Here is a 25,153-nt window from a genome sequence, read left to right as displayed (position 1 = left end):
AGTATATTTGGGAAATCCCTCAAGGTTTCGAGGATAATCGTAACAATTGGTGTCAGAAGTGGGATTGTTAAATAAATCCCGAAGGAGAAACTACTAAAAATGGCGAAAATTCAGGACTTAAAAATTGAGGAGCTGAAACAGGAGTTGGAAAAGCGTAATTTGGCCACCTCCGGAAGAAAAGTGGAATTGTTATCCCGGTTGCGAGAGGCTATGGAAGCTGAAGGCATCGACGTGGACAAATACGACTTCCAAGGTAATCCCGACGATACATCCGCAAAGGACGAACAGAAGGATGAGGCTGCATGTTCGTTAAAGGATGTGCAACAGACATCCGGGAAGGTTGAAGAACAGCAAAATGCTCCTTGTTCATCAACAGGTATGGACATGAACACGTTATTGGCTGCCATGTCACAGATGATGCAGGAACAGAGGTCGCAGTTGTCGTCAGACGTTTCCTCACAGATGCAAGCCTTGGAAACACGCATATCTTCCGAGGTATCAGCGCAGGTGTCATCGCAGGTGTCATCCCGGTTAGAAACTCAGCTACAGGCACAGGAGACACGCATATCATCACAGCTGGAAGCACAGGATGAAAAAATTACACAAATACAGGACAAACTTGAAGAGAGACAGGAGAAAGTCGAGGCTAAGGTAGAAGAGTTGGAAGGTCGCCTCCGAGATATGCAGTTGAATCGCCCACCTTCTTCGACCAGCGCGCCCAAGGTAAAGACTCCATCCTTTGACGGCACGATTCCTTTCCAAGTCTTTAAGCTCCAGTTTGAGAAGGCAGCTACAGCAAATCACTGGAGCATGGAGGATAAATCCGCTGCATTGTTCGTTGCATTAAAAGGACCTGCAGCGGAAATCTTGCAGACTATTCCTGATTGTGAAAGGAACAGTTACGATGCGTTAATGGGTGCAGTGGAAAGACGTTATGGTAGCGAGCACAGGAGACAGATTTACCAGATGGAGCTGGAGAATCGCTGCCAGAAATCCAACGAGACTTTACAGGAATTCGCCTCTGAGATTGAAAGGCTGGCTCATTTGGCAATTGGAGACGCATCTGGTGAGCACCTTGAAAGAGTAAAAATCCAGAGGTTCATCAACGGAATGCGGGACATGTATACCAAGCGAGAGACGTACGCAAATCCAAAGGCAACATTTGCTGAAACCGTCTCGTATGCTCAGACGCGTGAAACGGCGGCGCTCCTAAGTAGACCAGCCTACAAAGCACATCGTGTGGAAGTGGAAGCACCGGAAGAGACAAATGAAATGCTGAAGAAGATTATCCAACTGCTGGGCGAGAAAAAGCATGGTTCTGGCAAATGTTTTAAATGTGGAAAGTCAGGCCACTTCGCCCGCGATTGCAGCGCAAGTTCCAATGGTCACAACAATTCAGCAGGACGCAAACGCAGGGCTGAAGGAGACGAAACCAACTCCAATCAGTCGTTAAACTAAAACGAGCCAGCAGCAAGGGGCGCGCGCTGGCTCCCGCAATTGAATGCCCCATAATCTCCGTCTCGCGAATTGGCAGAAAAGCGAGCAACGTTACTGTTGGTGGATATGTGGACGGACATGAGCGAGTACTAACTGTGGATACGGGCGCATCACATTCCATCATTCGATCTGATTTGGTCACTAAAGAGGTAAGGCCATTACCTGGAGCAAGGTTGAGGACAGCAACTGGTGAGGACACCCAAGTTGTAGGGGAGGTAACATGCAAAGTCGCAATAGGGAATGTGACGGTGTTACACAAGTTCATAGTCGCGGCGATTATGGATGAAGTCATAATTGGATTAGACTTCATGCTTGATCAAGGTATGAAGATCAACATGAAGAACAGGATTATGACGTATAACAACATGGAAGTGCCCCTTCGGTTTGGGTATGATGGTCCATACAGCAGCAAGCGAGTGATCCTAGAGGAAAGCGAGCAGATTCCACCGAAGTCAGAAGCAGTTGTGTGGGCAAAGATTGATGGAGATTGTGGGACAAACAAATTGTGGGTTGTTGAAGCAACACAAAATTCTACACCGGACGTACTTATTGGTAAAACCTTGGCTAAGACGCAAAAGGATGGACGCATCCCAGTTCGAGTGCTCAATGAGTTCAAGTCACCAGTCAAACTCCGAAGAGGAACTGTACTGGGGCAATGTCGAGAGGTAGAGGCAATCTTCAACTGCGAAAAGTTACCTGAAAGCGATTCCATTGGCGAGAATGACATTGCGGAAGACATTAATGCATGGACGGAAGGGTTGGAAGAAAAATACCAGCACAAGGCTAAGGAACTTCTCCGAAGATACTGCAACATATTCGACAAGGATGGCGACAAACCAGGCAGGACTAACGTTGTGAAACATCGCATTGATACTGGCGATGCAAGGCCAATCCGTCAAGCTCCTCGGAGTGTTCCACTTGCCAAACGTGAAACTGTTAGCCAAATAATAAACGAAATGAGCGAGAGTGGTGTGATTGAACCATCAGCGAGTCCATGGAGTTCGCCGGTAGTACTTGTGAAGAAGAAGGATGGTCAAATGCGGTTCTGCGTAGACTACCGGAAACTAAACGATGTGACGAAAAAGGACAGCTATCCTCTTCCCAGGATCGATGACACTCTGGACTCGTTGACTGGAACAAAGTGGTTCTCAACACTCGACCTTAAGAGCGGTTATTGGCAAGTGGAGGTAAGTGACGAGGATAAGGAGAAGACAGCTTTCAGCGTTGGAGACGGTCTGTGGCAATTCACGGTGATGCCCTTTGGATTATGCAACGCTCCTGCCACTTTTGAACGACTTATGGACCATGTGCTCAAAGGACTGCATTGGAAAACATGTTTGGTGTATCTAGATGACATTATCGTATTGGGTAAAAGCTTTGAGGAACACCTGAACAATTTGGAAGAAGTTTTCCAGAGGATAGCTGGCGCTGGTCTGAAGCTAAGTCCTAAAAAGTGCTCACTGTTCAGGAAGGAGGTGAACTACTTAGGGCACAAGGTGACAACGGAGGGCATCTGTACTGCGAAGGAAAAGATAGAAGCAGTAAAGGATTGGCCAAGGCCTAGGAACCTGCACGAACTACGAAGTTTTCTTGGGCTATGCACCTACTACCGCCGATTTGTTCCGAATTTCGCCAGCGTTGCTAAAAGCCTCCACGAGCTCACTAGGAAAAATAGAGCCTTCGAGTGGAACAAGGAGCAGGAGGAGGCTTTCCAGACTCTGAAGGAACGACTATGTACTGCACCTATACTAGCGTATCCCGTTCCAGGTGCAACGTTTATTTTGGATACGGATGCTAGTGGTTATGCCATAGGAGGCGTACTGTCGCAGTTAATTGATGGGCAGGAGAAGGTAGTTGCCTACTATAGCCGGTCGATTGGAAAACCAGAGAGGAACTACTGCGTAACTCGGAGAGAACTACTAGCGTTGGTGGACTGCGTCAAACATTTCCACAAGTACCTCTATGGGCAACGTTTCCGAGTTCGAACGGACCATGCAGCGCTGAAGTGGCTACTACAGTTTAAGAATCCAGAAGGACAGCTAGCTCGATGGATTGAGAGACTGCAAAGTTATGACTTCGCTATTGAACACCGCAAGGGAAGTGTCCACGGTAATGCTGATGCCATGTCCCGCCGACCATGTAGCCTGGAATGTAAACACTGCTCAAAAGCTGAGGGAAAAGAGGACATTATAGACGTCCGTCTAACGACAATAACACCAGCGGAAGAGTGGAAGGAAGAACAGCTACGAAAGTGTCAGCAGGAAGATCCAGATCTAGAGCTTTTGATGCATGGACTGGAGGTGGACAGGAGGCCAACTAAGGAGCAAATGGCAGCGGAAAGCCCCATCGCAAAGGCGTACTGGGCACAATGGAACAGCTTAAAATTAATATCTGGCTGTTTGCATAGGGTATGGGAAAGCGAAGATGGCCAGTGCTCCCGCAACCTGATAGTAGTTCCAAGGGTAAGAATTCCGGATGTACTCAAGGAATTCCACAATGGTCCTAGTGGAGGGCACCTGGGAATCACAAAGACCCTGGAGAAGGTTAAGCAGAGGTTCTATTGGGTTGGTTGTCGGCAATCGGTCGCAGAGTGGATTGCTAACTGCGCGGAGTGTATTGCAGCTAAGGGGCCGAAATCCAGAAGTCATGGCCAGATGAAGCAATATAACTCAGGTGCACCTTTCGAGCGGATTGCCATGGATGTAGCCGGTCCATTTCCTATGAGCGCACAGGGAAACAAATACGTCCTTGTGGTTATGGACTACTTTAGCAAATGGCCGGAGGTATACCCGATTCCAAACCAGGAAGCTAAAACAGTAGCGGAGGTATTCACCTACAATTGGGTTGCGAGATACGGTGTACCTATAGAGCTGCACTCTGACCAGGGAAGAAATTTTGAGTCGGCAGTGTTCCAAGAGATGTGCCAGATACTGGGTATCCGGAAAACTCGAACGACGGCTCTTCATCCCCAATCAGACGGCATGGTGGAACGGTTTAACCGAACCCTGGAAGAGCATTTGCGGAAGGTCGTGGACAAGAATCAAAAAGATTGGGATGTCCGCATACCCTTGTTCCTGATGGGGTACCGGTCAGCAGTGCATGAAACAACGGGTAAAACTCCTGCAAGGGTAATATTCGGCAGTGAGCTCCGTTTGCCTAGTGATCTGAAGTTTGGGGTGACTGGTGATGCTAGAAGGATTGGAAAAGAGACGTCAAACATCCTGGAAGAGGAGCTGAGAGAGATACATGCTCTTGTGAGACAGCGCACACAAATTATGAGTGACAAGATGAAAGCCAGGTATGATAAGGCGATGAATTCCGAGGGTTTCCAGGAAGGAGATTTGGTGTTGCTGTACAATCCACAACGAAAGAAAGGTTTGTCCCCAAAACTACAATGCAACTGGGAAGGTCCGTATAAGGTCGTAAAACGGCTAAATGACGTAGTGTATCGGATCCAGACCGTCGGGAGACCAAGAAACAAGATGAAGGTGGTCCACTTGGAAAGGCTTGCAGCGTTTGGAACCGCAAGTGTGTCTGATCGGGACGATCAGACTTAGGTGGAGGGCAGTGTGGCGAATACTGCGGCAACACAAAGCGAACAACGAGAAATAGGCAGAATGTTCGAAGAATGACGTAGAATGTTCCACAAAGAGAAACGTCAAGTTGGATGAACACTGCGAACAGCGAGCGAAAGAGAATGAGCGATAAACTTCAGAACGTTCTAGAGTTGCCATTAGTGTGAGCGCAGGTATATAAGAGCCACGACACAGCGGAGTTGAGTTAGTTACGAAGTTGCAAGTCAGCAAGCTACAAGTAAAGTGAGCAGAGAAGCGAATTGCGAATAAGCAAGCTATAAGTTTAATTGTGTGTAACAAGTTCAGTAAAGCGTTGTAATTGCCTTAACAAGTATTGTAGTATTTTTACTGTATTAGCAAGTATTGTAAAATTGTTTGTTGTACAATAAAGTTAATTGTACTACAATTCGGTCATCGTTAGCATTTATTTAACAATCCAGCGATACGAGCCCGAGTATATTTGGGAAATCCCTCAAGGTTTCGAGGATAATCGTAACAATATGAAGGTGTAGATAAACATAAACATAAACATAAACATAAACATTAAAAGCGATAGAGACAAAGATAGAGAGGAAGAAAGTGATAGGGATAAAAAGGAAATATAACTGAAGAATGTGCGATGTTATATTGTGATGTGTTATGCTACATATGTTATGTTATTGAATCTAATGCTATTCTATGTTATGTTATGCTAAGTACTAAGCTAAACTCCCCTCCACTTAACCCATTCCAACAAATTTTATTTCAGCTCAACTCAACTCACATAAACTATCCTTAATTTTAGCGGTTGAATTTCAACCGCTGGGCGAACACTAGTTGTAATAATTCATTTATTTTATCAATATAATTGGGTTTAAAATGTTGCAAATAGGTGGCAACCCTCCAAATTTTTGTGATACAATTGATCCTGGTATTATACCGAACAATACAAAAAAAAAACAATATTCAAATCGGTTCAGCCGTTCTCGAGTTTCGACGACCGTGACATACGAACACAACATTTTTATATATATAGAATTGTATAAACAAATGGAAATATTTACTACTTCTAGATCAGATTTTTTAATCGTTTACATTGAATATCAATATTTATTCTATAATACATTATTTGAAAGAAAAAAAAACACGGAAACTTGCACCGACTCGCTAGTTATTACTTTTTTCACTCCTGCCACGGGCGCTTTTGCTTTCATGCCGCGTGCCGCTCGTACTCGCAGCGAGCGTGGTGCAACCAGAGAACGCAAAAAAAAAATAAAATTTATTTATAAACATAAGCATTGATTATTTAATACAATACTTGTTAAAGTTGTATACATAAATAACGTATGCGGAATGAAATACGAACTGATGCAGTAAAAAGAAACAGCTATACTTTCGGATGCAACAAATACTGTTTTCCCACTCATATAGATATTGCAACATTTTTATAGAAAAGACTCATGTCCTTAACGGTTGGCTTGTTTAAGTTTTCAGGCATAGTGCGCAGGGCTTTTACAAAAATGTTATCTTTGGACTTTATTTTGCCAACTTGAGTTATTATTTTTTAGCCCTTTAGACGATAATTAGTTCAGAGTTATATTTAGGTGTCCTTTTATAGGTCCCCAATGAAAAATATTTCCCTAATTCGTGGTACAAAACTAAAATGAATGTGGTGCAAGCAAATTTTGGGAAAGCGCTCATAGCCGCTTTTAATTTTCCTTTTCAACGTTTAAAAAATCTTGGGTAGAGTGGTTTGCACATATTTCATTATATCGCTGGCTCTTGCATAAGGGGTATTCACGATCCGGTGCATACTGTCTAGCATGGTGCATAGATAGCATGACTGTTGTTGTTTCATGTGTCCAAACAACAACAAAATTAGCCAATCCTGCTATTTATGATATCTATGCACCATGCTAGATAGTATGCACCGGATCGTGAATACCCCTATAGTATTCAATGTTTTTTTGCTTGCTTTGCACTTTATTGCCAATGTACCCTGTGATTTTGCAGAGATCAAGCACTTTATGATTCTTGTTACGGTCTCATTTCGCTGCTATGTAAAACATTTTTTTCGCACTCTTGGGTTTTTCTTCTAGTGTTTTCCTATTCTTTAAAGCCGACATTTCCTTTGTAAATAAAGTTTTTTTAAGTCTCATAGAGAAAAAATTAAAAAGCACGTTACTTTTCGTGACATTGAGTTTCTGTATACAAAATTTGCAAGCAAATTTTCTGAGTTCGTTCGCTTTCAAGGAAATTATTTCAGCATTATAATATACAACAAGGTAATTTTTAGTGCAATGCTTATTAAGATTGCGCAGTAGATTTTTAACCGACTTCCAAAAAAGGAGGAGGTTATCAGTTCGTCGGAATATATATATATTTTTTTTTTTTTTTATGTATGTTACCGCATAACTTTGGACCACGTCAATCGATTTCGATAATTGCATCGGAAAGGTAGTGTCTCAGAGGTGGTCCCATACTAATCTGGTTGAGGTCCGATCAGTGGATCATGAGATATATATATATATATATTTTTTTTTTATATGGGAGTTGAAGTCGGTTTTTTTTTGCTAAAAATTACTTGTTGTATACACAGTTTGGCTCCTGAGTTTACCATAATTTCTTAAAATCTGCTTAGAAATTGCCCGTATTTCATTCGGCATCAATGTTGCCAGAACTTTTCGGGCCGACCGGCTAAATTGGCAAAGAAAAACGGCTAAAATGTTTCAGCTAAATTAACATGTTTTATTTGAATGAAGTTGAAAGATTAATAAATTCATTCAATAATTTTAAGTTAAGAAGAAAACTATCGTTACACTAGATTAATTAAGCTCTACATCAGAAGTCATCTTGCGTTTGTTTGACTTTTTTTTTTCTAATGAAAAATTTTGTCTTATATTGTAACATTTGCACTAGGTTACTTTTCGTTCTGCAAAATGGCTTTATTAGTAGAAAGTATTCCAATTAGGCTTATTCGGGGGGCAATATTTTGAGAAATGAACACGTAAAGCTGTTAAAAGGCTGAGGAAAATAGTGCACCATTATTTCGAAAAGCCAGTAAATTATGTTCAAAAAGCCGGACGCTTTTTAAATTTTTAACAATTAAACTATGTAATTTTATTTTGATATCCATATATTCGAAGCGTTCCCGTTTTTAAAGACCTGCTACTCTCTGCACATGCCTGTCAGGGCAACACTAAAGGATATTAGCACCACGATATAATTATTCATAGATATTGTCTTTCCAGAGAGTTTTTCTTCACATGGAAATTCGTGCTCTTTTATTCTCATCCGTCTTTTGCGAATAAAACTTCACACTACAATTTAAGACATTCATAAAAAAATTGTATGAACAAATCCCCGCTACGTTCGTTGGAAAAAATACAGTGACGCAACTAGAAAAATTATGATAAGCAGTTTTGTAGTCTAGTTTAATGAGGTGCAGCTTTGAATTAGCGAGGACTTACTGCTGATTTTTGGAATTTTTTAATGACGGTGTACGAATTTTTTGCCAGACAAAGTATGTTCGACAAACAAAACGGAGAAACACTGTCAAAAAAAAATTGCCTAAAATCAGCGGTAAATACTAGGTACTTTAAATTTTCTACTTTATTATACTTATTTTAAAATTTCTAAAGATACTGATATTTTTTATAATTGATATAAAATGATATTTTTTAAGTAATCAGCTATATAAACATTAAATTAGCTAATGAAAAATAAGCCAAACTTGCTAAAATGTCGCGTCCCAGTTTATATTTGGGTCACCGTATATGTGCTTAAAAAAATCATTGAAATCGGCCCAGTATTTGAAGACTTTTCGGATTAGAAAAAATTTTCTTTCAATTGTGTATCGTTGACGATACTGCAAAACGTTCTATGTCACTTATTTCCCCCGGTGCTTAGTGGATCTGTTATCTGTATCTGATCGCTTCTGGTAATCGTTCATCTTCGTCAGCCAAAGGTACACAGTTTTGTCATTCGTTTATTAGGGTGTAATGATTTGCAGATGCATTCCAGTGGAAGTAAGAGACCATCTAAGTATCAAGAGTACTAATAGACATAGACCGTTTTGCAGTATCACCGACGATATATGTAACACACTTCGACAAGAAAAATTTCTCCGAGATAAGGCTATCAATTTCTATTCGATTTTTGGTCGCTAAATTTGCAAAAATTGAAACTTATATATATAAATTTTAAGAAAATATTGCAAATAGCAAAATCGGTTAAAAACGGTTATTTTTTTTTGCAAAGCGGCTAACAAATCGGCTGCCGGCTAAACCAAATTTTCTCCGGCCGTTTGCGTTCGCAACCCGCTAAATCGAGCCGGAAAACGGCTAAAATGGCAACACTGTATGTATTTATGTATGTAGATATGTCCTTACATACGTACATAATCCATGGTGAGAAAATGTATAACTTAAGGACGAGCACACCTAAAATAGAATTATTAGCAAAAACCAACAATACTAACAACCACATGATCAAGTGAATTGCAGCGGAATAGCTGCGCTTGATTGTGTTGGCATAACAAAAATGAAAATAGTGGAAAAAAGCAAACGATAATTTACAAGGCGTACTTAGCACGGTGCATAGGCAACTGGCTGAGTCAGTGGGATCGTCGGTTCGAAGCCTACTGAAAGAAGTCTGATGAGGAAATGTGGTGATTTCCGAAATAGATATCACTTCTACAATTTTTTCAAATTATTGTTGCTTTTCCACAATAAATTTTCATTAAAAAATGGCCTCGAGCTCAATAAAAATTGTTGAATATAATTGTTATAAGGACAAAAAATAACAAAAAACAAATAACTTAAGGACGAGCACACCTAAAAGTTAAACATTCTAAAAATAGAATTATTAGTAAAAACCAACAATACCAACAACCACATGATCAAGTGAATTGCAGCGGAATAGCTGCGCTTGATTGTGTTGGCATAACAAAAATTAAAATAGTGGAAAAAAGCAAACGATAATTTACAAGGCGTACTTAGCACGGTGCATAGGCAACTGGCTGAGTCAGTGGGATCGTCGGTTCGAAGCCTACTGAAAGAAGTCTGATGAGGAAATGTGGTGATTTCCGAAATAGCTATCACTTCTAGCATTTTTTCAAATTATTGTTGCTTTTCCACAATAAATTTTAATTAAAAAACGGCTCGAGCTCAATAAAAATTGTTGAATATAATTGTTATAAAGCCAAAAAATAACAAAAAACAAATAACTTAAGGACGAGCACGCCTAAAAGTTAAACATTCTAAAAATAGAGTTATTAGCAAAAACCAACAATACCAACAACCACATGATCAAGTGAATTGCAGCGGAATAGCTGCGCTTGATTGTTTTGGCATAACAAAAATGAAAATAGTGGAAAAAAGCAAACGATAATTTACAAGGCGTACTTAGCACGGTGCATAGGCAACTGGCTGAGTCAGTGCGATCGTCGGTTCGAAGCCTACTGAAAGAAGTCTGATGAGGAAATGTGGTGATTTCCGAAATAGCTATCACTTCTACCATTTTTTAAAGTTATTGTTGCTTTTCCACAATAAATTTTCATTAAAAAACGGCCTCGAGCTCAATAAAAATTGTTGAATATAATTGTTATAAGGCCAAAAAATACCAAAAAACAAATAGCTTAAGGACGAGCACACCTAAAAGTTAAACATTCTAAAAATAGAATTATTAGCAAAAACCAACAATACCAACAACCACATGATCAAGTGAATTGCAGCGGAATAGCTGCGCTTGATTGTGTTGGCATAACTAAAATGAAAACAGTGGAAAAAATCAAACGGTAATTTACAAGGTGTACTTAGCACGGTGCATCGGCAACTGGCTGAGTCAGTGGGATCGTCGGTTCGAAGCCTACTGAAAGAAGTCTGATGAGGAAATGTGGTGATTTCCGAAATAGCTATCACTTCTACCATTTTTTCAAATTATTGTTGCTTTTCCACAATCAATTTTCATTACAAAACGGCCTCGAGCTCAATAAAAATTGTTGAATATAATTGTTATAAGGCCAAAAAAACAACAAAAGACAAATTAAAAATTTTGTACAGAATAATGATTATTTGAAAAATTTAAACAATCAGGCTAAAGCGTGATAATTAACTATTCTCATAAAAAAAATTAGCAAGATACATGCTATGAATCAGTGGATAATAAATAATTACTGAATTCATCAAAAAAAAGTTTAAAACAATAACTCTTGTAAAACTTCGAATTTTCCAAAATTGCTCAAATTACTATTTTTTTTATGGTTGCAAAAAGAATAGAGTGATTTGTGCGAAAAAATCTCGACCTTCCAATTTTGGTTGGCCCACTTGAGAGACTTGCACTCTGTATGAACATGTGTTTAAATATAACCAACATCAAACATACATCATATATGCATGTCAAACAACTTAGCTATTTTATTTTCTCCTTAAAATACCAAAAATACGTGTGTAACCAAAGAACGTAGATAACAAGAAAGGACAATTGTACAATTGTATAATTGTAGCGAAAGTGCGCAACAGGGGCGTGCCTTCTCTTTTGCCCTAATGCGCTTTTTTGATTGGTTGAAAAGAGAAGGCACGTCCCTATTGCGCACTTTCGCCACAATTATAACAAGTTGTCCCTTCTTGTTATCTACGTTCTTTGGTGTAACTGTAAGTAAAGAATCGTCATTTCACACATTGCACAGATTTGAATTGAATTGTTTTGCATTGCCTTTCATTGCCATTGCTTTTCAATACCATTGCTTTTATTGCCTTCTCACACAATGGATGCTTGAAGCGACAATGCTTAGAGAGAAACAAGCTATACAGTGACATGAATTGCTCATTTCTCTCTGTGCTCTTGCATAGCATTGGTGGTTGAAAACAAAACATTGCATTGCTATGTTAAATGACCAAATGGCTTGAAACTCGCTGTAACTCGACTTGTGCACCAGTCTAGTAGGTACATATGTACAACTTGCAAGATTTTCAAACCATTTGCCCGTTGGCGAAACATTAAAATTTACCAATTCAGTACGCGAGGTGCTGGCTAGTCTTTTTTCCCCCTATAATCCAAATAATCGCCAGATTAGCCATTTTCAACTCTAATTGGACTGCAATAATTTATATATGGGTACCTATGTATATTTCGGCTTTGATATTAAAAATGCCGTTATATTTACCCGCATTGGTCAATTTATTGACCATTTGCTGCGGCATTACACCCAAGCATGTGAGCAATGGCTCAAATATCAAATGCGCATCGAGCAGTTTTATTGAGTCCTGCAGAATGCCACCACGTGTTTGACCCGCGCCTGGTAATTTCACCGGTGCCGGTCGAATTAATTCCTTTTCAACGGAGTTTTCCTTCTTTTTGTTGTCTTGCTGCTTTGCCATCCAGAAGTACAAGTCCTCTTTTTGATTCCCCGGCCCAAGCCAAAACTTATTTACTGAATTGCTAGAACTCAATGAACCCTCCTGCAATGCGCCATACTCTAAAATATGCAAAAAACATTATGTATAGATCATATACGCGCTTAAAGTAAATTGCTTAGGCATCTCACCGAATTCCGGCACCTGCTTCTCTACCAGTCCGGAGATTATTGGCAGCATTTGTATGCTAGAGCGAGATGAATTGCCATGTGAAATATTTGAGCATCTACTTAATGCTTTGCTACAATAACATCGCATGTGTTTCCGCATAGAAGTTCGGTAATAAAGCGATTGAAACAAGGACAGAAGAACGCATATTTACACACAGGAATTCATATGAGGCAATTAAACGGGTAAAGAGGACAAATACATATACAAAATGAAAATAAAACTGGATTTTGAATATATCGATGTATTTATACTAGGGTGGTCCAAAAACAGTAAAGTCGGAATTGTAATGCTCTTACCCCCTAGGATTGTTCTATATCAAAAAAAGTAGAACCCTATTTTTTATTTTGAAATTAAAAAATATTTAGAGGTCGCTCAAGGCGCTCAAAGTTTTCCATGTATTTTTATATGGGAAAAATAAATTTTTTTCGTAGAAATGGTATATAATTCTTGAAAGTAAATATTTTTCGATCGGAAAACTCTGGTTCTCTTCAGGAGGCTTTCGATAATAATACCCAATTATTTAACCATTTTTTAATACTAACGATTTTTTATCGGTCGCCCCATTGCATGTTTCGGGATTTTTTTGGGGTTTTGGCGGACCTATAAATTATAGTTGCAATGAAAAAATGGTTAAATAAACAATTGGGTATTATTATTGGGAATCTCCTGCAGATAAACAGAGTTTTCTGAAAGAAAAATATATAGCTTTTTAACTATTCTATACCATTTCTACGAAAAGTTGTTTTTTCCCTATATAGAATTCATGGAAACCTTTGGGCGCTTTGAGCGACCTCTAAATATTTTTTGATTTTAAAATAAAAAATAAGGGTATATTTTTTCAGTATAAAACAATCCTAGGGGGTGAGAGCATAAAAATTCCGACTTTAATTTTTCACATGCATTTTTTGACCACCCTAATGTATACATATCTTAACTTATATAATAAGTCAATAATTTTATTGATTAACAATCACTGAAAAAAAAACTTACCCTTTTCGTGTTACATGAATATTTGGTGATGTGGAGTTTGACCTTTGTGCCGCGCCATGTAAGAAAGCTTCATTAGCAAATCTCATGCCAAATTGTGAAGTATCTAAATTTTAAAATATTTTTCTTGTTAAAAATCTCATACATGCCTACAAATTTGAAATCACGGTAATAGCATGTGAAAAGAAAATATAATAGAATCTAAAAATAGATATAGGGTAGCTTAAGATTTATTTGAAAGTGCAGAGTATTAGATCGAAAGAAACTCAGTGTACACAAATGTAAAATAATATCAGCACATTTCAGCCAAGGTCCAAAATGATGGTGAAATAAAATGTTTCATGTAAATAAAACAGAACTTGCATTTTAATCTAAATGTCGTTCTGTTTGTGGCAGAGAAAGTTTCATTCAGTGGCGGACTGGGTCAACTTGTCAAATAAGGTTAAATTAACTACACACAGAAAAAAGTAACGTAATTTTTTCAAACAGCGTCATTTTTGGGGTTTCCATATTAGCAATTTTAAAATTTTGAACAGAAAAAGTATGTTCACATTATCGTAATTTATCGTTCATTCGTAATTTATAAAAAACTCATGCTAAAATCAAGTAATTTTGCCATGTAAAATTTGTCAGTAAATGCGAAATTCGCGAAAATTCAACCAATTTCAAAAATTTGCTATCAAAATTTTAGATTTTTTAATCAAATGTTTTAGAAACGTTTTGGGCGTGCATTTTTATAGCCTATTCAATTCCAGTATAATAAGGTGCAAGTTCGAAGTTATGAATTTTCTTCGATATAAAATGCGAAACGCCTCCAACCAAAAAGTTCTCTAAAAGCGGTACTAATTTTGAGGTACTTCAAACGTTCGCTTTTTGTACTGAGATTGAATGAGCTATAAAACTTCATCCTAGAGCTGGGATACTATAGATAGCATCGCCACTCTATAGTTTACAAAACGATAGTTGAAAACATCAATAGTATCGATGGTACTATCGTCGTGAAAGGTATTGAATTTGCTTGAAAATTAAGTAATTAATAAATTTATAAAATTTATAAATTACTTTGTAAAGTAAAGAGATTATATAAATTTTAAATTTGAGTGTATCAAAAAGAAGTTCTTATAATAATAAAATAAACTTATCAATTTATGCGTCTGAAATATATATATTTATATAACTTGCATCCACTTGAAAAGCGACAGGCAAAATCTGAATTTATTTTTTATAAGGAAAAATTAAATTCGGATTTAGTTTGTCCCTTTTGAAGTACAAAGAAGTGAAATTTGGTTAAAATAATACATTTCTAATACTACAAAACAAAAGATATTCGTTTAAATTGACCACTCATACTTATAAAAGACGCATATCAAAATACGGACAAGGGAAATTATTAACATATTACCATATTAAAAGAAAGCGAATATATTAAATAAATAAATAAAAAGTTTTCAAAACTATCGATAGTGGCGACGGTTTTCAACTGTCGATACTATCGATATTACTATAGATTTCTTTAAAAATTTTAAGCTGTTTTCAGATTTTTTAGAATTTTTCTGAGTACACAGTGTCTTAAATTTTAGTGTAATAAAATGCAGGTTTGAAGTAGCTAGGCAAGTGTTGATTTTTTTAAATTTTTGGTCACGCATTTTCTTCGAAACAAAGTGTGTTGAAAAATTTTTTGTATGGAGAAAATCCGCAACACCTTCCACAAAAAAAATTCCAAAAAATCAATAGTAAGTCCTAGTTACTTAAAATTTGCACTTCATTAAAATAAAATTGAGTGGGCTACAAAACTGCATACTCAGAATGTTAAAAGAAAGTTTGAAACTTTTACTAACAAGGTTTTTGTTAGATAACAAGCTACACTTTCATAAAGAAATAAGAAACATTAAATAAACGAAAGGGAAATGCCAAAGAATGCTAAAATATCGTTACTGTTAGTATTGTACGATTATCCGTGAATTAATCGCTGAATTCCATAATCCTGCCGATACCACAGTACAAGCCACCAGACAAGTCAGTTGCGAATCAGCAAGCTATATGTTCAGTTGTGTTAGCAAGTTTTCTAAAGTGTTTTAATTGCCTTAACAAGTATTGTTATTAGTTGTTATTGCATAAACAAGTATTGTAAAGTGTTTGTTGTACAATAAAGTTAATTGTACTGTAACTTGGTCATCGCATACTGGGGCCAAGCGTGCTCAAAATTCAAATTTTAAAAACTTTTTTTTTTTTTGCAAAAATAAAAACGCAGGTTTATTCCCCATTAAATTCTACATTTGGGGGTAAGTTTTCACCTTTCTATCGTTTTTCGGCTGGGAGATATGCGTGTTCAAACTTGACAAATTTGAACAAAAAACTTTTTTTTTTTTAAACTGAGAAATTCAAATGTACAATTTAAATGGTTACTGTAAGAAAGCGGTATTAAGGTATCCCCACACCTATGCGATTCTGCCGGTGAGAATCTCTTCCGACAAAAATTACAACAATGCCGACCACAGTTTTAAATGAGGAACTTCACACTTGTGCGATTTTGCTGCAGCGATTTATTCGAACATTCCCAGTTCTCCTTTTGGTAGTGCCGAAATCGCAGACTGCCACGTTTTGAGAACGAAAAATGTCAATAAAAGGATTTTACAATATTGAAAGAAAATTGAACGTAAGAAAACAAAACATATTTGATGTAGAAAAGTTAAGAATTTTATTTTTGATGAAAAATATTTTTTGTTTGTCTATAAATTGACAATTTTTACTGCGATAAAATCGCTCAGATGTGTGCGTACGTGCGTTTTCGAAGCAGTAACGTTTGTAGCATCAAAAACGGTGCAGTTTCGTTGCGACATAATGCATTGGTGTGTGGATACCTTTAAATTTCGTCATTTTGTTTTTTCCATTACTTAAAATGAAGTTTATTTATTCTTTTGGTAAATTTTGTTTGAAATTATGTGTTTTAAAAAAATTACGATTAAAAAAAACTAAGCTAACCTCTGTTTTTTGCAAGTGTAATTTTCAAAATCCCTTTTTTTTAAATGCGCAAAGCGCTTTTAAATTTGACAGCACTGCAATAAAGTACTAGGAATCCGGGTTCAAAACCAAAAGCCCTTGCCCATTTTTAAATAAATTGGTTTTAAAAATTTCACTTTGATTTTAATTAAACACAAAAACATACACTTCTGGTTAAGTTTGGTTCTGTTTCATTTCGAACTTAAACTGTTTATTATTTTGAAGTTGCTCAATGAATAAAAAGCGGATTTAGTTCTATCAAGGACTTTAAAATCTTTAGTGAGAAGCGGATTTAGTTCGAACAAGGACTTTAAAAACTTTACAGAGATCTATAGTAGGAAAACGGGTTGCGCTGACAATTCAGGGGACGTTTTTAATAGATAGCTAGTTTTATTAGACCCTCTGATTACTTGCTCGCACCTATTGCCAGTGGTCACCAACCGGAGATCTTTCTTTGCTGAAGCAATGGAGTTAGTAGAACTTGAAGCGAATTATATTAGTTTAACGGGGCTTGGATGGGATTCAGATTCCGATTATGAGGAATAGGTGTCACAGTTTTCATTACATAGTGCTTATCATAACTTTAAAACACCCACACATTGAAAAGTTTTGACTATTCTTTTTTTATACCCGAGCGCACTTGTGCACAAGGGTATATTAATTTTGTTCACATAACGGTTGTTTGTAACAGCCAAAACGAATCGAGATAGATATAGACAAATGTATACATAAATGATCAGGATGAAAAAAGAAATCGATTAAGCCATGTCTGTCTGTCCGTCCGTCTGTTCGTCTGTCCGTGTACACGATAACTCGAGCAAAAATTGAGATATCTCAACGAAATTTGGTATGTAGGTTTCCCTTAATCCAAGGTAGGTTGGTATTGAAAATGGGCGAAATCGGACTTTAACCACGCCCACTTCCCATATAACGGTAATTTTCAGAAATACGAAAACTGCGATATTTTAGTAACTACTGGAGATTATTCACTCAAAATTGATATTTATAATAAGTTTTAGACGAAAAATAAGAATATTATAAATTTTTGGAAAATGGGCGTAGCCACGCCCACTTATGGTTACATATGTATATCTCAGTAACCGCTGCACCAATTTCTTCCAAACTTGGCACAGTTGTTCGCCTTGGTACAGCATAAAAAGCCGCCGAAACTTTTTAAAATCGGACAATAACCACGCCCACATCCCATATAACGGTAATTTAGAGAAATACAAAATCTTCGATAAATCATTAAATATTGAAGCTAATTTATTCAAAATTGATGCTTGCAACAATTCTTTACCAAGAAATACGTTTATGGTAAAGTTTTGGAAAATGGGCGTGGCACCGCCCACTTATGACCACATATAAGTATATCGGTAACCGTTCTACCAATTTGTACCAAACTCGGTATGGTTATTGTACTTGCCACGTGTAAGCAAAACGTTGAAAATTATTGAAATCGGACTAAAATAACGGCCGATTCTCATATAACGGTAAATTTAAGAAATGCTTGAAACTTCAATATTTCGAAATTGAAGGACGCTAATTTACTCAAAATTGATACACCTCGGCTTACTATCTAGCGGAAGGTTTCGGAAGGGTGAAAAAACATATATTTAATACATGTGCCGGGTATTTAATGTTCGGCTCCGCCCGAACTTAGACTTTCTTACTTGTTATTATTTAATTTTAATAATTTTTTTCTTTTATAAAAATATAGTTTATTTCTTAACAAAAATCGAATAAAGCTAAGTTTCCAACTTCGTAAAAATATCGATGTTTTTGATAAGATATTTAAAAAAGATTTTGAGTGCAAGTTTGAAGTAACCAGGATATACCGTTGATTTTTTGCAAGTTTTTTGGTGAAGGTGTCGCTCATTTTCTACATATAACAAAAATCGTCGAACATACATCGTATGGAAATACGTAAGTCCTAGCTATTTCAAACTTGCACTTTAATGTACTACAATTAAATGGGTTACAAAACATCATACCAAAAATCCTTTTAAAAGTGCGTATCATAACTATAAGAGGCCAACATATTGAAAAGTTTTGACTATTTATTTTATTAACCGACTTCAAAAAAAGGAAGAGGTTATCAGTTCGTCGGATTTTTTTTTTATGTATGTTACCGCATAACTTTGGCCCACGTTAACCGATAGTTCTCTTTTCCTCGGAAAGGTGGTACCCCAAGGGTGGTCGCATACTTATTTTGTTTAGATCCGATAATTGGATCATGAAGAAATTAATCGTTAATCTTAAATTTTTATATGAGAATTAAGGAGGTCGGTTTTGAATTTTGCTTAAAAATTACTTGTTTTATTTTATTTTAGTTGCTTTTTTTTTATAAAAATATAGCTGATTTTTTAATTAACTAATGTTTTTAATTAGATAAATTACTTGCTTTTCGATATTTCGTATGCTTTGATTTGTAAGTCTCTTTACGTTTAAAACATAATGGGGCATATTCATAGTCGAATCAAAGACGAAACTAAAAACAATTTCGACTTTTTTCAAAAATTTTTCTAAAAAAGTGTTTTCAGAGAGCTGAAATTATTTTTACTTTCAACTTTTTTTGACCATGCATATATCCCATTATGTTTTACACTGAAACGTAAATTTTTGTATCTAGTATTTCCTATCTTCTACTATCTAACTGATCTCTATATAAATGGCTTCACCTGTTTCATGCTCTTTCCTAGTGATTACAAGAAATACACACTTTGTTACTGTTATTACATTTTATCGCTTTTGACTTAGTTTTCAGTATTGCGAATTCATTGATAAAGCTATCCTCAAATCGAAAGGACTCGTTATCCCGATTATATTGTAACCTAAACTTACCTATTTTTAATAAAATTAGCTGGGGAAATACTCTATAAAAAAATTGCCAACTAATGAGTTAAAATATGGTAAACAATGCATTAAGTCAAAGTCGTAAATGGGTTCAATTATTCATAATTTGCACAATAATAAAATCAAATTAACTTAACATAAGATATTACAAAAAACTGGGTCACCAATGGGTTAATGCATGATCAATAATGGGTTAAGACGTTAAAAATTTATTCTTAAAAAGTAGTTCAAGCTATTCTAATTGAAAGAAAATGATTTCAGAATTTTGAGCACCAGCTTATATGGGGCTGCCCAGTGTGCATCGTGAGCGTTTATCTAACAATCCAGCGATACGAAAGGAAAAGAATTTTGGTAAATCCATCAAGTAGTCAAGGATAATTGTAACAATTGGTGTCAGAAGTGGGATTGTTAAATAAATCCCATTGGAGAAAGTCCTGAAAATGGCTAAAATTCTAAAGCTAAAAATCGAGGAACTCAAACAGGAGTTGAAGAAGCGAAATTTAACAACCTCCGGAAGAAAATTCGAGTTATTATCACGGCTGCGAGAGGCTATGGAAGCAGAAGGCATCGACGTGGACAAATATGACTTCCAGGGTAAACCCGACGATACATCCGCAAAGAACGAAGAAAAGGTAGATGCTGGTTGTTCATCGAAGGATATGGAGCAATCGTCCACGAAGGTTGAAGAACAGCAAAAGGCAACAAAGGCATCAACAGCTATGGACACGTTATTGGCTGCCATGTCACAGATGTCATCGCAAATTTCAGAGCAGGTGTCATCACGGCTAGAAACCCAGCTACAGGCACAAGAGGCACGCATATCATCCCAGCTAGAAGCACAGGATGCAAAAATTACAAAAATACAGGATAAAATCGAAGAGGGACAGGACAAAGTCGAGGCTAAGGTAGAGGGGTTGTGAGGACGTCTCCGCGATTTGCAGTTGAATCGTCCAGCTACTTCGACGAACGCTCCGAAGGTAAAAACTCCATCCTTCGACGGCACGATTCCTTCCCAGGTGTTTAAGCTCCAGTTCGAAAAAACGGCAACAGCAAATAGGTGGAGCATGGAGGATAAGTCCGCTGCGTTATTTGTTGCGTTAAAAGGTCCTGCAGCGGAAATCTTGCAAACCGTTCCCGAGTATGAAAGAGACGACTACGATGCGTTGCTGGGCGCTGTGGAGAGACGTTATGGTAGCGAGTACAGGATACAGATTTACCAGAGGGAGCTGGAGTATCGCTACCAAAAAGCCTATAAGTCTCTACAGGAATACGCCTCTGAGATTGAGAGATTGTCTCATTTGGCAAGTGGGGACGCATCTGGTGAGCACCTCGAAAGGGTCAAAATTCAGAGATTCATCAGCGGAATGCGGGACATGTATGCCAAGCGAGAGACATATGCGAATCCAAAGCCAATAATCCAATAAGGGACCATTTAATTGCTATGCAAATCTAGAACACTTTTATACATTTATAGTGTTTTCTTTTCTCGAAATAATGTTGCTTTTATTCTGCCCTGCGCCAGGGCTGTTGAGTTTTCGTGTTCGTTTCTCAGCATCTTCACAGGCATATTGCGTGCTTTGCTAAAGTGTTACACTCTCACAATGTTGCCTTATAAGCAGGTGACATTTTTTTCGAGAAAAGAAAACGCCATTAGTCTTGCCCAATTCGCCAAGTTTTAAAGTTTTGTAATCGAAGTCAAAATCTACTTCTGTTTTTTTTTTAACGCCACGCCAGCGCGTATATTGTCTAATATCTTTAAATCACTACTACCAACAGTTGTCATTTTTTTACTGAATAAGCGGCCTTTTAATTGCTAGTTAGATAGTTAAACCCTTTTAAAATTTTGACTTTTTTAATATTTTGTCATACGAGTGTCACGTAACACCAGTTTGGAAATAGCCATATATCTAAATACTTATTGCACGCCTCTACTTTCGTATAACGGTAAATTTAGAAACCGCAAAAAATGTGCTTCTTCGCTCCAATTTTCAAGAATACATAAACAGACTTAAATTTTATTTAGTTAATATATGTAATATATGTATGTGTTTGAAACCACTATTTACTAATCAAATGATTCATAATCTGGGACATCCGCATTTAATTTCATTTACCACTATTTTGAAAACTGAGCAAATTGGCGTGACCAAGTCCATGGCCCTTTAAATATTATATAAACATCCGAAATCTTAAAAATCTTTGAGATAAATCTCGTCCAAATTATTATTTTTTTACTTGATCACTGAAGTAATGAATAACTGAAAACTCATACGGGAAAGTTATCGCCTTTGTATCTCGAAAACGTGTAGTCTTATTGAAAAATTATATATGAACGTGAGATACTAAATTTAATAACCTTTCACTTGATATATCGTCTAGTTTATAACAATTAACGCATTCTCTAGATATTATCAGCCAAAGTTTAATTTTCCAAATTCATAAACTTTGAATCAATTTCCCGGGCTAAAGATATAATAATAATAATAATATAATAGATTGGCGCTTACACATATGTTAGTGTTTGGCCGAGCCTCTCCTCCGACTTGTGGCGTGCACCTTGATGTTGTCACACAAAGCGGAAGGGCCTACAGTTTTACGCCGACTACGAACGGCGAGTGTTTTTTATGAGAAGCTGTTTTTCATGGCAGAAATACACTCGGAGGTTTGCCATTGCCTGCCGAGGGACGACCGCTGTTAAGAAAAAACCTTTTTCTATATTTTTGCGATGTTGCTTTGACCAGGGCTTGAACCCAGGTGCTGATGAGTGAAAGCGTGCACTTCTTACCACTACACCACAGCGGCCGACGCTTACCACTACACCACAGCGGCGGGCTAAAGATATATTTTGAATTAATCTTTCGTGGCCAATTATTATTGGCTTAGACCTAAGACAACATAATATTACTATTACTGTACGATAAAATGGCTTTTATTTCCCCCCATACAAAATTGATCCAGCCTAATGTATACTAAGGATTAATTATAATATCATTCGGAGAACATTTTGAATATTTACTTGAAATTCACGGTTATATTTGATCTTTGAAGGATTGTAACAGAATTCGCATAATGTTACATGACCACAGCGAATATATACGATTTCGCACGGATTTATTTTACAGTTTATACTGATTTTGAGATTTCCAGCATTTGGAACTCCCGAGGACCGTCAGAAGTGTATGCGTTCGAATATTCCTTAAAAAACTCGATCAAACCATCATCGAATTCGTCCTCAATTTCAATGTCCAATCCGTCTTCTTTATCATTTACTAATGAAGTTTTCTCGACTACCCTTTCTAAAGCCACCTTCGATATATTGTTCAATATTTATTTGGTCCTCTCACAATAACTTGTCGGTTTCAGAATCCCGGAATCGGTTTCAGAATGACCGGTGGCTGATAACCATCATTCATAACTCGCAAAAATTGGGTAGACAAATGTTTTCCGAATGCATCATTAGCTTTCTAAAGCCGAAGTGGTGCATTCATTCAACATTTTTTAAAAATAAAGCACACAATTAAAAAAGAACCGTATAAGGCATACGATTTCCACACACCGATTTTAACCAACAGCCTCGAAAACATTCGAAAATTTGCTGCATTAATGGAAAATAATTGAAACTCATAGCTTGTGCTACCAAAATCTTATATCTATCCATTATTTTATCTCGTGGAAAAAGTGGTAAAAATAATAATCTCATATAGATCACCTCGGCTTTCGGAAAACTGACCTTTTTTTTCAAAAAGTTTTAAGCGAAAATATCTAATTTTGCGCCGGACTTCGAGCTTTGACACTAAAATTTTAAAAAGTGGGGTTCAGCGGCTCATTTAATATACAATATTATCATGGAACTTATGTCTGACATAACTCCCATGAATCAGATCTGTGTGTGTCATACATAACTTCCATGGAACTTATGTCACGGTTTGGTGGAAGTTATGTCGAAACCCCGTCTCAGTGGATTTGCGTCGTTGATAGGCAAATTGTTTCTTGTTCACAGGCCGTTCCCTTAGGTTGATTCTCTGATATGCTGATCGAGTATTTTCTCCATGCGTTTTAAGAGAAAGGAATACAATGCAGCGACAAAAATTTCTGGTAAGAACTGTCTTCATTTTTATTATGGCAGATGCACGCTGTAAACTTTGATTTTTTTGGATTATGACACGCAGCAAACTAGTAGTCAAATATTTCTCTTTATTCGATTCTTAAAAACTTTAGAAAGTATACGCACACCGAGCAGAGCTCTTACTATCGGAATATCTCCGTTGGAGGAACCACCTAGACTTCTGATAATTTGCAAGTAATTTCATTTTGAATTACAGAATAAGTATATGAATTTTCAGAAGTGTATGTAGTGGCTAGGGCATTCAATCCCGTCCCGAAATCCCGGGATTAGAGCTCCGGGATACCGATAGTTTTATTGATTCATTAACACAGTGAAAGAGATGTGGACAACGAAAAAAAAGAATTCATCTGACATGAAACACGAGAAATACAGAACATAAAAACTTGGAACTTGATTGATTTTGAACTTGAGCCACTTGCACTTGGAAGTGAATTTCAGGACCTGCCTGAATAACTGTACTTGTTCAAATATTTTGTGCAAGAACTGTGTAATAACGAAAAATCTGGTAGCAATTGAAAACACAACAAGCTTTTAGAGTGTGACAGAGTTGTCCTTCATTTTACTTTGTTGGCCTTTTTAGGAAAAGGATTTCTGCAAATATGAGTAAATGCTTTTGACAAGTAAAATATGTAAATATTTTAGAATAAAAATATTTAAACATTAAATTACGTACTATTTTGCTAACTGGCAATCTGTGTGGTTTGAAAAAGGCGAACCTACTGTACAATGCAAAAAGTTGTGGTGAGTCGAAATCCCGAAAAATGTCGGGACCCCGGGATTAGAATTTTTAAATCCCGAATTCCCGGGATTGTTAAAATGCTTCTGAATTGAATGCTCTAGTAGTGACATAATTGTTGCCAAATTGTTTTGCCTTTTGACGGCTCTTTAACTTCCACCCAGACTTTTAACAATTTTTTTTGCCTACATTCTTATGTTATCTTCGTTTATATTGTAAACTTTCAGAACTTTTCCTAAAAAAAATTGCATGTTTAACACCCTGTAAAAGTTAAAATTTCTACTTTGCTGGGTCACCTCCACCCCTATGTAGCCAGCTCTTAGACTACATTACTGAATCCTTCGTAATTACGATTTTCGATCTACGAAAATACTATTACTGAATCCGAATAGCTACGAACGTGAATTCGAAATTCGAAGTACGAAATTTTGTTGGGCTGCTGGACGGCTATTAACAAATGCATTGTGGTCTAAAAAAAATATGGAATTGAAATTGCAAATTTATTTAATTTATCTTCTCTGAATTAACAACAAATTATACTTTCAAAGCCAATATTTCTTTCATGGGAAATGGTTGTGCGCCAAAAATTTTCCGCGGAATTTTAATTGTCCATATTCGTAAGATATTGATGTTTCCTAGCGATTAAATTCCTTACAATTTATTATCAGTTACCAATACAAAATGTATTGTCACTTAGAATACATTAGAAAGGTACTAAAAATGTATTGTTTACTTTGCTCTAGATCTCGAAACCTCAAAATGTTGCATTCGAATTTGGCAACAATGTTTGCGAGTTGCTCAGATTCAGTGA

At 36.9% G+C, this 25,153-nt stretch overlaps 1 protein-coding gene across 7 annotated transcripts in view; it reads right to left on the bottom strand.

Moving 5' to 3' along the window:
* The window catches only part of LOC118749382 (transmembrane protein KIAA1109 homolog), a 556,935-nt gene that overhangs the window by 148,363 nt on the left and 383,419 nt on the right, over positions 1–25,153 (bottom strand). For 5 of the 7 annotated variants that reach the window (XM_036484182.1, XM_036484183.1, XM_036484184.1 and 2 more), the window contains 3 exons: positions 13,628–13,730; positions 12,598–12,707; positions 12,217–12,528 (listed from right to left, as the gene is read on the bottom strand). The exons of the other annotated variants lie outside the window; for them this stretch is intronic. In XM_036484182.1, the coding sequence (XP_036340075.1) occupies positions 12,217–12,528; positions 12,598–12,707; positions 13,628–13,730 (525 nt within the window). The remainder of the gene's footprint in view (positions 1–12,216; positions 12,529–12,597; positions 12,708–13,627; positions 13,731–25,153) is intronic. 7 annotated transcript variants of the gene reach the window in all.

This window comes from Rhagoletis pomonella, unplaced genomic scaffold, assembly GCF_013731165.1.
Source record: "Rhagoletis pomonella isolate Grant_MI unplaced genomic scaffold, Rhpom_1.0 Rhpom_scaffold_00015, whole genome shotgun sequence".
Classification (NCBI taxonomy): Eukaryota; Metazoa; Arthropoda; class Insecta; order Diptera; family Tephritidae; genus Rhagoletis; species Rhagoletis pomonella.
Note: the sequence above shows the minus strand (reverse complement) of the source record. Positions and strands in the feature narration are given on the sequence as shown.